We start from the raw sequence: 14,478 nt of genomic DNA on the forward strand, positions 1-14,478 counted from the left end.
AAGTTGCTTCCCAAGCCCTTCTCTTCTGGAACCTCCACACCCAAACACTTCATCCCCACGTCCTGGGCAGCCTGGAAGAGGCACAGCCCTGCCAGCACAAACCAAGGAGTGGGTGGCCAGGAGAGGAGACATTTCATAGCCACAAAATGTCTGTGGAGATGACAAATGGGACTCAGTCCTGGGACAAAGCACCTGAACGACCCTCCTGGAAGGCTCAGTCCTGGCTGCTGCTGTCCCAGTCTCTGTGCTTCCACCTGGGAGAACCAGGCAGGGGATGGGTGGCTGGGGCAGGGGGTGACCTGGGGGCTCCCTTGCCTGCATGGGCACCGTGCCTGGGACAGCATCTCCAGCACCTCCCTGGCAGCTCACCTTGCTGGCCAGTACAGGTACATGGGGGCCTGTGGCACGTGGAGGCACCACCCGATGGAGCCCAGCTTGGAGGAGATGTTGATGACAGCAGCCCTGCTGCAGCTCAGACCCTCCTTGCCTTGTCTGCCTGCTCCAGGAGTGGCAGAAATTCCTGTTGCAAGGACACAGATGCTGCATGAAGATGCGGCAAGCCTGCAGTTTGTGTCTTGCTGGAGTTCAAGGCCAGCAGCTGGTGATGTGCTGGCCATGCAGGTGCCCATCCTTCTGCCAGGAGACTGGATCCTCTGGATGTGCTTCCCTGCATGGGAGTGTTGTTTCACTTGACCATCAGGGAATGGGCAGTGGCTTGGAGGAGGCCAGCTCAAGGCAGAGAGTGTCTGCTCGTGGCTGTGTGAGGAATGTCCTGGCCCAGGGGAGCGGGGCCGGGGGTGAGATCAGCCTGTTCCCAGTGCTGTGTGGGTCTGATGCAGGAAGCCCTTCTTGTGAAGGTGTCAAGCCCATGTGAGCCCTGGAGCTTCCCACATGCTGATCCTTCCCTTCTCAGCCACAGCATAAACCTCTCCTGGTTTATGGCCCTAGGTTTCCCAAGGACAACAGAATTTTGCATGAGACCGCCAAGAGTTTTTGCCCTTTGGAAACAAGGCCTGGATCCCAGCCGGGATCAATGGCCTGGAGTTTGGAGGGCAGGTGCAGTTGCTCCTCCTGGATCCAAGGGTTGGTGTAAACCCTGAGTGGGTGGGGTGTCTGGAAAAAGCTAAAAGGAACTATGAGAGAGCAGAGCAAACAGTGAGAGCTGGAGCAGAGGAGGACAAGCAGCATGGCCGGGCTCCACGTCCGCTCCGTTCTGGTGACTGGGGCCAACCGAGGCATTGGCCTGGGGTTTGTCCAGCATTTCCTGAGGATGCCAAACCCACCTCAGTGGATCTTTGCAGGCTGTCGGGACCCCAAGGGACAGCGAGCACAGGTGAGGCTGGGCAGGAGGCAGGGGCTGTGCTGAGGGATGGGGGCACTCGGTGCCAGGGGGAGATTGGAACAGGGATGGTGCTTGCAAGGGGCTGGAGCTTCAGCTGGGCACGTGTGGCACAGGGCAGCTGGTCTGAGACAACATGGGAGCAGCTGTGCATGGGATGCATGGAGGGAACAGTGCTACTTGGTCATGGAGTCCTCCCCATCCTTTGGGTTCAGGGCAGCTGGAGCATAGTGTGGGTCATGGTAGTGCAGGGATGGAGCCAGAGCAACGTGGGTTTTAACTGGGAACAGCTGAGCCTCTGCACAGCCCCTCCAGCCTCTCCATGCCTACACAGTGCCCTCTCTTTCAGGAGTTGCAGAATTTGGCCTCCAAGCACCCCAACATCATCATCATCCCGCTCGGTAGGTGCCCCGAGTGCAGATCCTTTGCCCCAGTTCCTCTGGCGAGTGCCCAGGCTGGGCACACCCTGGGAGCCCCGTGCTGGGAGGGAGCTGTGCCATGGGCTGGTGCCTGCAGGGCCATCGGGCACTGCCACCTCTGGGGGAGCAGCGGGGACTCCAGCACGGGGACACAGGCTCTGACCTCCCTGTGTTGGCTCTGCAGAAGTCTCTGACCCTGCCAGCATCAAGGCAGCTGCAGCGAAGGTTGGGGAGCACCTGGGGGGCTCTGGGCTCAACCTCCTCATCAACAATGCTGGAATTGCAAAGCCATGCTCCCTTGATAATGAAACACCAGAGGATATGATACAGGTTTACACCACCAACACGGTTGGACCTCTGCTGATGGGCCAGGTGAGTGGCCAGCACTACAGCACAGCTCCAGAAGGATCCCTTCCCATGTATGCAAGCTGGACATTACAGAGGGAGTGAAGGGCCAGTGGGAGGGGCTCCTGTCACAGCTCTGGTGCCCTGATGGGCTCTCAGATAATGAGAAGCTCAGGCAGCCATGGGCTGGAGCTCAGGAGCTGGAGCCCGGCAGGGAAGACGAGGGAGGATGCCCCCCCAGTGCTGGTGTCCATGCTGCCCACTGTGGAATGAGCTTCTCCCCTGCCCTGTGCTGTGTCCATGTGTGCTCCTGTCCCCTCTGTCTCCTCTCAGGCATTTCTGCCCTTGCTGAAGAAGGCTGCCCAGGGGAGCCCAGGCTCAGGGCTGAGCTGCAGCAAGGCTGCCATCGTCAACATATCCAGCATTGCCGGCTCCATTGACACCATGTTTGTGTGGGAGTTTGGACAAGTTGTCTCGTACCGCTGCAGCAAGGTACTGCCAGATTTTGCTGGGAGTGGGCTCAGACATTTTCCCCTCCGAATGATCACACTGCCTTGCAACCTCCCCATCAGTCTGTGCCCCTCTCTATGCTGTGACTGAGGTCCTGCCAGTCCCTGGGTGCCCATCACAGCTCAGTTATGTGCCTGGCCCTGGGTCCCACCTCAGACGGACATGATATAGTGGGACTTCATCTAGGCTGGGCATCCACACAGGGATAGTGAGGGAGCATCTTGTATCCTGGGAAGTGGCCCTCCTGCCCAATCCCTGCCCTAGCTGTGGGGTGTGCACATGTTCCCTTTGCAGCCCCCCTTCCCCTCCCACCACCGTCCCTCATTGTCTCCCCTCAGGCTGCTCTGAACATGCTGGGCAAGTGCCAGTCCCTGGCGTACAAGGAGCACGGCGTCCTCTGCCTCACTTTCCACCCCGGCTGGGTGCAAACTGATATGGGGGGTGGAGGAGAATCATTCAAGGTAAGGGATCTCCTGTGCATGGTCTGGGAGAGCCTCATCATTTTGAAATGCAGAATTTGCTGGGGTCTCATGCTGGGCTGTGTGAGAACTTCTGGGCAGATACCCTGGAGGCATGGGAGGGAGGAGGATGAGGACTGGGAATGCTTCTTGCCCAGAGCAATGATGTGTTTCAGGGCAGACCCCTGAGCACAGAGCTGTTTCTCTCTCTGCCCCACAGCCTCCCCTGACAGTGGATGACAGCGTGCAAGGGATGCTGAAGGTGCTGTCCTCCATCTCTGAGAAGGAGACTGGGGCCTTCCTGGACTGGGAAGGGAAGGTCGTGCCCTGGTGAGATGCTGATTCAGGATTCCGACTGTGAGGACCTTTGCTACCTGCACCATGTTTTACCTGTCCCTTAGTAAATGAGTTTCCACAAACAATTAGCACTGTGAGCCTTCTTCCCTTGATCTGCTATTAACTGAGAATCCTCACTGGTGTTTTGAGAGTTCCTCTCAGTTATTTCTGCATATCATTGAGCTGGGTTGGTCTGAGCATTCGTTCTTGTCTAACTGGGGACCCGGACACCGTCCTGATAGGAATTTGTCCCTCGGCTCGTCCCAGAGGTCTCCCTCAGAGTGGCAGCACAACCTTACAATGACTCAGGCACTCCTCCCAGTGATTCCTTTCTCATTTTCCTGTTCAAAGTGCAAGCAGGGCGCTGCTGATTGTCAGCTCCTCTACCACATAGGTCAGGAAGACAAAACTTGATGCCCTGCTGGGGATCAAGGCAGTCAAAACACACTCATGAAGACCAGGGCCTCAAATGGGAAATCTCAAGTGTGGTCTTGAGCCCTCTCAGGGATGGGAACCTATTCTGTGTTCATGTTAAATCCTATCTGCACCTCTCTCCTTGGCAGCTCTGCTCCCTGCTGTGAGCTGGTGTGTGGAGGCAGGATTGGCTCTTGGTGTTGTGTACATTTCCATGGGGCACACGTGGCACTGGAGGCTCCAGTGATGACCAGAGGTGCCCACAGGTCCTCTGGGACTCACCATGGGGCTGATGGTGTGGGGTGTGGGACCAGATGGGCACAAGGGGCCTCGGGGTCCGTGGGGACCCTGGGGATCCCCCACTGTGTGTCCTGTGGAGCATGGAGGGGTGGGGAGGAGCAGTGGGATGGTTCCCATGGGCTGTGGGCTGCCTTGGATGTGGAGCAGGGAGCTCTCACCCCCACAGGGTCCTTTCTTCACCACCAGCACTAAAGCCAAGCGGCACCAGGGCCAGGAGCAGCAAATGCAGCTCTGGACTGACCAAAGTACAATTCTGAAGGCACAAAATTGGGGGGCAAACACAGAGAAGTATCATGATCAGGCAGGAGGTGGCAGTGGGACCCTGGGGATGGTGGATGATGGGGATCAGGGACACTCTGGGTTACCCAGACCTCCCTGACAGTATCCTCCCCACAGCACCACTCAGCTCCCCATGGACATCATTGTGCCATTTGTTGCATTTCATTTTTAACTGAGTTCCCTCAAATTTGTCGTATCATACAGGAGGCTAAAATTAATTCATTAATTCCTCACCTCTTGTGTCACTGAAATTATTATAACCCTGACTTGGGTGTATTATAGGATGATGGCCCCACTGCCTGAGGCCCCTTGCAGCAGTGTCATGTCCTGGTGCCACCCCAGCACTGCCGGTGCTCTGCACAATTCAGGGCCCCGTTCCACACTGCCAAATCCATCTGTAGCACCCTCAGTTAAACAGGATTTGCTGGCCAGGCTGTGCTGGGTGGCACATCCAGCGGATGGGACAGTGCGGGGACAGTCCCCGCTGTGGTGCCGGCGGTGCCAGGGGAGAGGACAGTGAGGGGACAGTCCCCGCTGTGCTGAGTGGCGGTACCAGGGGAAGGGACAGTGCGCTGACAGTCCCCACGGCGCTCCAGGGGAAGGGACAGTGCGCTGACAGTCCCCGCTGTGCTGTGTGGCGGTGCCAGCGGAGGGGACAGTGCTCGGGGACAGTCCCCGCGGTGCTGGGTGGCGGTACCGGGGAGGGGACAGTGCGCTGACAGTCCCCACGGCGCTCCCACGATGTCACGGAGCCGGCGGGTGGCAGGGCCCCTGTGCTGTGATCGTATAGTGGTCAGTACTCTGCGTTGTGGCCGCAGCAACCTCGGTTCGAATCCGAGTCACAGCAACTTTTGTCCCCAGCCGGGAGGGAGGGAGGCAGCTCCGAGGGGTTTGAAAAGATGTCAAGCCCTCGGAGGGGATCACAAGTTTGGGTGGTCCGAGAGTGGCCAGACTCATACCAACCACGATTTCCCGACCTGCAGTCACTGTGCAGGGTGTCACCAGTGAGGCTGCAGTCACACTTCTGGGAAAGCACTCCGGCTTCTCCATTTTTCAGGCAAACTTGAGAATTTAGGGGAATTTGCCCAACGTTCTGCTTCCTCAGAGTTTTGCAGAAAGAGGACCAGAAGGTGCTGCGGGGGCCCTGCAGAGTGAGAGGAGGTGGGAGGCAGATCTTGCTCAGCTCCTGGCCCCCCGGGCACGAAGGACCTGCCACAGCAGAGGGCAGATAACCAGATTAAAGCCCTGCTCTGGCACTCCCCGCTCCAGGGCAGCAGGATTTTGGTTGCAGGACCTCCAGGGACGCTTTCACAGCAGAAGCAAAACCCACCCAGAGCTGAGGGGTGACCCTGACACGCTGCAGGTCTGGGAACTCGAGGTCTCACGGGCACCAAGAAGCAGATGGAGATCTCTGGGAGCACCAGGAGATGCCTCAGCCTGGGGAAGCCTCTCCGAGTGTTGCCTTTACCCTTTGGAGCCTCGATGGAGTCACCCCGTTTGCTTGGGCTTGGTGCCCTCTCCTGACAGCCGCAGAACTCGCTCTGGCCGGCGGCTTTCAGAGGACGAGTGACACAGGGGTGGCACAGGGAAGGTGCCACCCCAGCAGCGGGACTCGGCTCATCCTGGGGACATCTGAGAGCAGCAGGAGGCTGCAGCACTCAGGCAGAGGGGCTCAGGGGTCTGCAGGGCTGGTGCTTGGGAAAAGGAAAGGGTGGGATTTTTTTCTAGCACAAAATAGATTTATTTTCTTTTGTATCTTATCCAGAACAAGAAATGAAGGGGGAAAAAAACCATTGCACATTTACTTTTAGGATTTACAGTTTATAGAATGACTTCACATTCCTCCAACATTTATTTACTGAATACACATATCTCTTCAGTTAGGGAAAGTAAAAAAAAAAACATTTTTTTCTGTTCTAAAGATAGGACAGGAGGAAGAGAAGGCAAACATCTGGAGAAGCTGCCCATTAGCAGCAGCAGTGCCTGCCCCACTTTTACCCAGCTGAGCAGCAGAAACACAAGGAAATACATAACTTCTCATTCTTCTTTTATTTTTTTTTTTCCACAGAAAGTCAGTGTGAGGTGTAAGGCCACTAAACTTACCTGAAAAATAATTTACTATGCTTGAACAACTGATGTATGTTCAGGTTGAAAAACATTTAAAAAATTTTACATAGGACAGGGGATATTTTTAATACAAAATTGTTTGATTTTCCGTTAAAAGAGCTTCTATTTTGCAAAAATATCCTGAAGTGTCTGTACACCTCCAGGGCAGTCCAGGGCTTGGCTGAGGCAGTGTGGTGGCCCCACAGGTCACTGCACCCTCTGCTCACACATGAACTGTATTCCCTTAAAGTGACGCAGGGCTCTGCTGAGAAACTTCCACTCATCACCCTCCAGTGAAAAGGTTCTCCTGACACTATCAGGGTTCAGCTGGAGCCTCCTGTGTTCCAGTGCGTGCCCATGGCCTCTGGCACTGAGCACCACTGAACGGAGCCTGGCTTCCCTACCAGGAGAGATGCTGCTGCCCCTTCAGTATCTTCACTGAGGTTGTCACGCAGAAAAAAACAGCTGCCAGCAGGAACCCAAACTTTAGGAACTCTGCCTGAAGTCATTTGGTCCGTGCATCACTGGCCCCGAGAGGGACCGCTCCGACCGGAGGAGGTGCCGTTCCTGCCCCAGGGCTCCTAAAGGATAAAGGCACCGCCTGAACAGGGGCTTGAACCCTGGACCCTCAGATTAAAAGTCTGATGCTCTCCCAACTGAGCTATCCAGGCTCACATTTGGGCTCTTGGGTGGTCTGTGACGGCTGGGGGGGGGGACCCCGCTTTCCTCAGCACCGCAGGGACAATGTGGGGACCCACTCTGGTGCTCCCCGCTCCCACACCGCCCAGCGAGGCTGCCAGCGCGGGCCAGACCAACACCCGGGCTCTGGGATCTCGCTGGCGCTGAGCGGGCTCAGGGCCCGCCCTGGGGATGCGCAGCAGGACAGGAGCGGATGCTGCGGGAGCGGCCCCGGAGCCTCCGCCGCTCCCGAGGGAGGCGGGAGGGCCCCGCCGGGGCAGAGCAGCGGCGGCGGCGGGGCCGAGCCGGGCTCCGGGCTCGGCTGCGGCTGCAGCGGCCGCGGCTCCAACCCGAGCCCCGGCGGCGCTTCCGCAGGAGCCGCGGTGAAGCGGGAGGCAGGGGGGGCTGCGGGTTCGGTCACCGGGACACAGAGCCCGGGGGGCACCTGCAGGTGCCATCCCACACGTTCTACTGCCCTTGCTCCCCATTCTTCAGGGGGGGACCCCTTTGCTCCATAGGGAACCCACCCCACCTGCCATCCCACCACCAGTGCCCATCAGCACTCTGTCCCACCTCGCACTTCCTGGGAGCAAGAAGGCATCTTCCTTTCAGCAATCTTCCCTTCAGCAGGAGAATATGCTTTTGCCCCATTCCCTTGAAGTGTTCAAGGCCACATTGGATGGGACTAGTGGGAGGTGTCCCTGCTCATGGCAGGGGTTTGAAATGAGAAGAACTTTAAGGTCCCTCCCAGCCAGATCCTGTACCCAGGGCAGCTGAAGCTGCAGGGGCTTCCCCCAGCTGGGACTGCCACAGAGGGAGCCTTCCAGTGGATACAGGGCCGGGGCAGTGCCCAGCATGGCACCGGGGAATGTGGCACTGCCGTGTGGCACAAGGAGCTGCCCAGATTTGTCTTTTCCCATCCCAACCCCTCCATCTTCTCCCAGACACCTGGGGCCACCTGGCCACGCCGGCAGCACCAGCATCATCATCCCCCGCCAGGGCAGGAGGAGAGCAGAGGGGCAGAGAGGGAGCAGCTGTGGGGCATTACCCCTAGACAACCACACAGGGGCAAGACCGTGGCAGCCACGTCCCCAGAACGTGGCAAAGGGACACGGAGGCCCCGGGAAGCCGCTGGACCCGCAGCACCCCTGAGCTGGGCTCCCGAGGCTCTCAGACCCCCCTGGCGCTGCTGGGCTGGTTCTGACAGGCCATGGCTCGTCCATGAGGCCAGTCCTTCGTCCCTCCCCGTCCCTCCTCCTCCTCACGGCCAGCCCCTCTTGGCTCTCCCCTCCCCTGCAGCCCGGGTGCCTCTTGGCTGGACCCGCGCTGCCATCGTAGACGGCGCTTTGGCCCGGAGCCGTGCGGAGGATCCCGGCCATGGGGAGCGGCGGCGCCGGGGCTCTGCTGCTGCTGCTGCTCTCGCTGTTCCTGCAGCCCACGGCGCAGTTCTGGCTCTTCAATGTCCTCTTCCCACCCACCACCACCCCAGAGGCTCCCCCGACCAACAGCACTCCGCCCGTGGTTCTCGGTAAGGCGGCGCCGGCGCGGGCACCTGCGGGTCTGGTGGGAGCTCGGGCTGCCCTGCAGCCCCCAAGCAGACAGGGCTGGGTCCTGTGCCACTGCTGGCTCGCTGGGGTTGGGCTGTGATGGGTCTTGGCTGTCTGGATTGGAGCCACCAAGCGAGGGTGTCACACAGCTCCTCAGTCCCCTCCCATTCACCGGGCTGGCCATGCCCAGGTGGAGCCTGTTGGAGCTGAGGGGATAGACCGGGCACCCCAGAAAGGAAATGAGTCTCTGATATCTCACACCTGGCCCACAGAGTGTTCTAGGGCTTGTTTGTGTCTGGGGAACTCTGCTGGCAGAGGGACAGGGGCTGCAGCACAGCCTCTTGTGCCACTTCCCAAACAGGATCCACCACCTCTCCCTTCCCTGAAGCCCACCCCATCCTGTGTCTGCTCACACTCCCTGGAGATGGCAAAGTCATCCTCTGCTGCTGCAAAAGAGGATCCAGCTCACATCCCACCCAATGCCAGCTCTGACTGGGGGCAAGCCAGCAGGAACAGGGGCACAGGGAGATTAAAGGAGATGTGAGGGCATCATCTCAGGGAGGTGGAAGCAGCCACCACCAGCTGGTGCCTCTGTGCTGCATGGTTCTGCCTTCCTGTTCCATCACCAGGCACTTGAGCTCAGATTTTGCCATGAAAACTCTGCTGAGCAGAGTCGGGGTTTTCCTCCTTTTTCTCGAATCATGATGAGTTTCCCCTTAGAAAAAAGAGAAGAGAAAAAGCAGAAGATCCCTCCCCACTGCAATGCCAAGGGCTGACCCTGTAAATTCCCTTCCCAGGGGCATCAGGGGGCACAGGCTCCATGTGCTGGGGTGGCCAGAAGACCCAGCCCACTGTCACCAGGTGCCTCTTCTCAGGGTTACCTGTGGCAGTCGGAGCATCTCCTTTTGTCCCCAGTGCCAGCCCCAGGCTGTGTCCCATGCCCAGCCAGACTCAGATGCCCCTTGTGCCACCCAGTGCCATCCCCAGGCCATGTCCCACGCCCAGATGTCCCTTGTGCCACTTGGCTGCCTCTCCTTCCCCTCAGCATCCAGAGCCAACCCATCCCCCTGGGCCGGGAGTCCCAGAAACCCCCAGTGCCCTTGGGACCACTGATAACCCCTGTGGCCTCACAGAACTCCCTTAATAATTACCTAATGTCCTCTGGGAGGGGAGGCAGAGCTCAGAGCTGTGTGCCAGGGGCAGGGGGCTCCTGGCTGTGCACCTTCAGGAGCTGTCAGAGCAGCTCGTGGTCCTGCTCCTCTTGCTGGCCATCCCTTCTGCCCACTCCCTACCAGGGCTCCCCCACGCCTGTCTGGTCCCCACCCAGGTGCTTTGAAGACAGGATTAGACCCTCCCTGCACCCCTAGGGATGTTCCCCAGGCATGGAGGAGCTGTGAGGCAGGTTGAGGAAGGAAACTGCTGCGTCTCCTTCCCCTCTTGCATGGCTTGAGGCACTGAAGGTCCACACCAGCCCCTGCTGTGTACTGCAGGCAAGTCCTTGGACCTGCTGGGGCCTTGGGATTTGTCACCCGGTGCTCCCATTCCAGCAGGTTCACTGTCCCCTGCAGTCATTCACCTCTTGTCCTCACCCTCACAGTCGGTGCTGGCACCAGGAGCTGGCTCTGGGCCCCTGCACACAGCAGGGAAAGCTCTCCACGGATTCTGGTCCCAGCACAGCTCTCAGGGCAGAAGCAGGATGGGTGTCCTGCCTGCATGTGTCCAGTCTGTATGGAGAGTTTAAAGTTCAGGAAACTCTCCCTCTGCACCCCTGAACTGACCACTGCCCCCAGACAAGGTGTCAGGACTGCTTTAGGAATGGGCAGCACGAATTTCTTCCCCCAGGCTGCAGCGAGAAGAGGAAGGTGGGAACCCATCCAGGGAGGAGGGGGAGCAATCCAGGATGCTTTGTGCTGCTGGGAACTCGTGTGTTTGAGCCAAGGGTGACAGCTCTGGGGGTCACCCCATGGAAATCCAGCTCCAGGGGTTCCCAAGGATGCATTTCAGCACTGTTTCCATGCTCACCCAGCATCTCAGCTCCAAGCACCCTCTCTCCTGTGCAGAGCAGGTTGTTCTCCAGGGATGCTGCTCCAGCAGGTGCCCAGCCATCCCCAGGCAGCCCCAGGGGAGCACTGCCTGGGGTGGGGTAAGCACCAGCTTGGGCAGCCCCCAGCGTCAGTGGGATGGGGTTTGTCACTGGCTCTGCTCTCCCTCTGTGGTGCCTCCAGTGCCTGGGTGTCTTGGGAACCAGCTGGAAGCAAAGCTGGACAAGCCAGATGTGGTGAACTGGATGTGCTACCGTAAAACAGAGGATTATTTCACCATCTGGCTCAACCTCAACACCTTCCTGCCAGTGGGAGTTGACTGCTGGATCGATAACACCAGGTACCATCCAACTCTACCACGGGAGCTCCCTGGGGAAATGACCGACCAAGGATCTCCCTCCCCTCTCCTCCCCCTGGGCACAATTTGGCACACACAGAAAAAAAATGGGAGGACCACGGGATTGTTTGGGAACACAAGTGAGTGGCTGTAGGTGGCTACTGCTCTGTCTGTCCCTGTCTCAAGTCCCTGCCATGTGCTCAAGCCCAGCCAGACCACCCTGAGCACCCACTGGAGATGCTGCCACATGCCCAGAGCTGCAGGGTCAGGGGGCTGTGGCAGCTGGTTCCATCAGAGCCTCCTGTGCCAGGATGCCAGGAGAGCAGAAGGGACTCTGGCTGGGCTCCAGTGCACCTCACATCCACACAAGGCTTGGAAACAGCCAGGTCCAAGCCCTACCCAGTGCTCTCCACCCCAGCCCTGTGTTCTCCATGGGGACATGGCTCTTCTGTCACCCCCTGTCCTGTCCTGTCCCCACAGAGTGGTGTACAACCGAACCTCTCGGAAAATGTCCAACGCCCCAGGGGTGCACATCCGAGTTCCTGGCTTTGGCAAGACCTATTCTGTGGAATACCTGGATCAGAGCAAGCTGGCAGGTGAGAGGAGGAGAGGCCAGGGTGTCTGGGGGTCCCATGTGCTCCCTGCAAATGGGGAGGTGTCCCTGTATCTCCAGCAGGGACGGGTCCTGCAGAGAGCCCAGGGCCCTGAGGGACGTTAGCCTGGGGGACACACACACTCCAGTGGGGTGCTGGCAGGGAGCACCCCATCCTTGACCCCGGACCCAATGGGATGCACGGAGTCACATCTGGCTGGAGGCACTGAGCTACAGCGCTTACCAGGGAACATTCTGACCATGACCAGGGCCAGAATGGAAAAAGCTTGACCAGAGAAGACTACAGACCTAATTGCCACTTGTTGCCTCTGCCCACAGGCTACCTGCACACCATGGTGCAGAACCTGGTCAACAACGGCTACGTGAGGGACAAGACGGTTCGGGCGGCTCCCTACGACTGGAGGGTTGGACCCCGTAAGTCTGGGCGTTGTGGCCATGTCCCCCGTGCTCAGAGGGAAGCAGGATGACCCTCATGCCACCGTGCTCCCCTCTTGCCCACAGAGCAGCAGCCCGAGTACTTCCAGAACCTGAAGGCGCTGATCGAGGAGATGCACGACGAGTACCAGAGACCCGTGTTCCTCATCGCACACAGCATGGGCAACCTGCACGTCCTCTACTTCCTGCTGCAGCAGACACAAGCCTGGAAGGATCAGTACATTGGGGGCTTCATTTCCCTGGGTGCCCCCTGGGGAGGCTCTGTCAAGCCCCTGCGTATCCTGGCGTCCGGTGGGTGACTCCTCATGTGCAGACACCTCCTTGTTTTCTTTCCCTCCTGCAGAAATGGAGGGGTGGTAGTGGGCAGGGAAAGGGCAGAATGATGAAAGAGATGGGGGACTCAGTTCCTGTTTAGCTTCTTTGCAGCCCAGAAAGCCACAGTCACTTGCCTAATGCTGACAGCCCAGGATATCTACAAGTCACAAGTCCAAAACTGCATGAGATTAAAAATCATGTGCTTGAAGGTTTTAACATCTGGCCCCTTGCATCACCCTTAAGTCACCTGCTAATATTTTTCTCTGTTACCACAAGAGTCAGAGATATTTTTAAGGTCAACTGCGGTCATTCCATGGTCTTAGGACTCCAGACACACCAAAAAATATCAAGGCTTGAAGGAAACATGCAAGTTGGCCATTTACTACTGCTTGCTCCTGTCCCTGCAGGCAGGAGTGGTGGTGCCAGGGTTGGAGGGAATGTTCAGGGCTAGGTTGGTCTGTGCCATCACACATCCAGGTTTGTCTCCAGTCAGGCCCTCTGAGCAGCTAGAGTTGTGGAGAGAAGAGTTTGAAAGGCTGTTCTTGATATCTGCAGGCATGGGGGAAAGGCGAAGATGAAGGTGATGGGCAGGGGAAGAGCTGAGCTGGAGAAGGGCAGGGGACAGTGGTGAGTCACTGTGGGGAGCTCTGATCCCAGCCCAGCTCTCCAAAGGCTCCAAAGTCTGTGTGGGGACATTGTGGTGCCATTGGTGATGGCTCCAAAGTCTGTGTGGGGACATTGTGGTGCCATTGGTGACGAGCCCTCGCGTGTCCCGCAGGTGACGAGCAGGGCATCCCGCTCATGTCCAACATCAAGCTCCGTGAGGAGCAGCGCATGACCACCACCAGCCCCTGGATGTTCCCCACCACCCTGGCCTGGCCCGAGAGCCACGTCTTCATCTCCACTCCCTCCTACAACTACACCTACCGCGACTACCAGCGCTTCTTCACCGACGTCAACCTGGAGGATGGCTGGTACATGTGGGAGGACATGAAGGACCTGCTGAAGGATTTGCCCCCTCCTGGGGTGGACACGTACTGCCTCTACGGCACGGGCTTCCCCACGGCAGAGACTTACATTTACGATGAGCGTTTCCCCTATGAGGACCCCGTGGATATAATTTATGGTGACGGGGATGACAGTGTCAGCACACGCAGCTTGGAGCTGTGCAAGCGGTGGCGGGAGCAGCAGGAGCAGAAGGTGTTCGTGCAGGAGCTGCGAGGTGCCCACCACTTCAACATGATCTTCAGCAACCTGACCCTCAGCTACATCAACGAAATCCTGCTGGGGAGCAAGGAGGAGCAGGGGGAGCCAGGGCAGGTGAGATCCAGCCCAGAGGCTGGGAAGTTGAGGAAGATGCTCCGTGAACACAAGGTGCAGAAGGAGCCTAAAAAGAACTGAAAGGAGGGAGGGCCAGCTTCCCTCCGTGTTGGCCGGCGCCACAAACTGCCGTGCAGGGGAGCAAAGGACTTGGAGCTGAGTTTGGAGGAAAGTGAGCAAGACCAACAGCTCGGGTGGATGGGCTGGCACCCACTTCCACACTGATTGGTTCTTCTTTCGGGAATGGTGATTAATTTTACTTCAGAGGCTTGTCACTTCCCACCAGCGGGTGGATAATTAACCATGCTGCCAGCTCATTAACATCATACTTGTGAATTCCAGCATACGCATGAGCCCTTGTCGCTAGCAAGCCATTTTTAGGCACTTTAGAGGCTGTGGACCTGTGGTGCTGTAGCTTCTGCTCACTTGGGACAGAGCAACTCACTTAAGAAGAGCAGGCTCTGACTTGCCAGGTGGTCACAGAGGTAGCATGGGGGTAGCACAGTAGGTGTGGCTTACAGAGCAGCGAGCTAGGCTCCTTGGGCAAGACCAACTCGAAATCAGCAGATTTACAAAATAATAAACACACTTTGCTTCTGTATGCTGAGCCTGCCTTGTCCTTCAGAGCCGGATGGTGAAGCCAGCAATAACCAGAACGTGAGGCGCTTGCTGCCTGCAGGCACTC

General features: G+C 58.1%; 2 protein-coding genes and 2 non-coding genes across 4 annotated transcripts; 3 read left to right on the plus strand and 1 right to left on the minus strand.

Annotated features, from left to right (window-relative positions):
• Positions 1-1,150: 1,150 nt before the first annotated feature.
• LOC131089412 (C-signal-like) lies at positions 1,151-3,490 on the plus strand. Its single transcript, XM_058034137.1, has 6 exons — positions 1,151-1,333; positions 1,689-1,740; positions 1,943-2,130; positions 2,437-2,595; positions 2,952-3,074; positions 3,292-3,490. The coding sequence occupies exons 1-6, from the start codon at positions 1,187-1,189 to the stop codon at positions 3,403-3,405; spliced, it is 783 nt and encodes a 260-aa protein (XP_057890120.1). The 5' UTR covers positions 1,151-1,186; the 3' UTR covers positions 3,406-3,490.
• Positions 3,491-5,175: 1,685 nt separating this feature from the next.
• On the plus strand, positions 5,176-5,247 carry TRNAH-GUG (transfer RNA histidin (anticodon GUG)). Its single transcript has one exon. It is a non-coding gene; the product is annotated as a tRNA-His (tRNA).
• Positions 5,248-7,104: 1,857 nt separating this feature from the next.
• TRNAK-UUU (transfer RNA lysine (anticodon UUU)) lies at positions 7,105-7,177 on the minus strand. The gene has a single exon. It is a non-coding gene; the product is annotated as a tRNA-Lys (tRNA).
• A 1,384-nt stretch (positions 7,178-8,561) lies between these two features.
• LCAT (lecithin-cholesterol acyltransferase) lies at positions 8,562-14,391 on the plus strand. Its single transcript, XM_058034175.1, has 6 exons — positions 8,562-8,712; positions 10,957-11,113; positions 11,591-11,706; positions 12,042-12,137; positions 12,225-12,449; positions 13,252-14,391. The coding sequence occupies exons 1-6, from the start codon at positions 8,562-8,564 to the stop codon at positions 13,872-13,874; spliced, it is 1,368 nt and encodes a 455-aa protein (XP_057890158.1). The 3' UTR covers positions 13,875-14,391.
• Positions 14,392-14,478: the final 87 nt, after the last annotated feature.

Source organism: Melospiza georgiana, chromosome 14 (assembly GCF_028018845.1).
Source record: "Melospiza georgiana isolate bMelGeo1 chromosome 14, bMelGeo1.pri, whole genome shotgun sequence".
NCBI classification, from domain to species: Eukaryota; Metazoa; Chordata; class Aves; order Passeriformes; family Passerellidae; genus Melospiza; species Melospiza georgiana.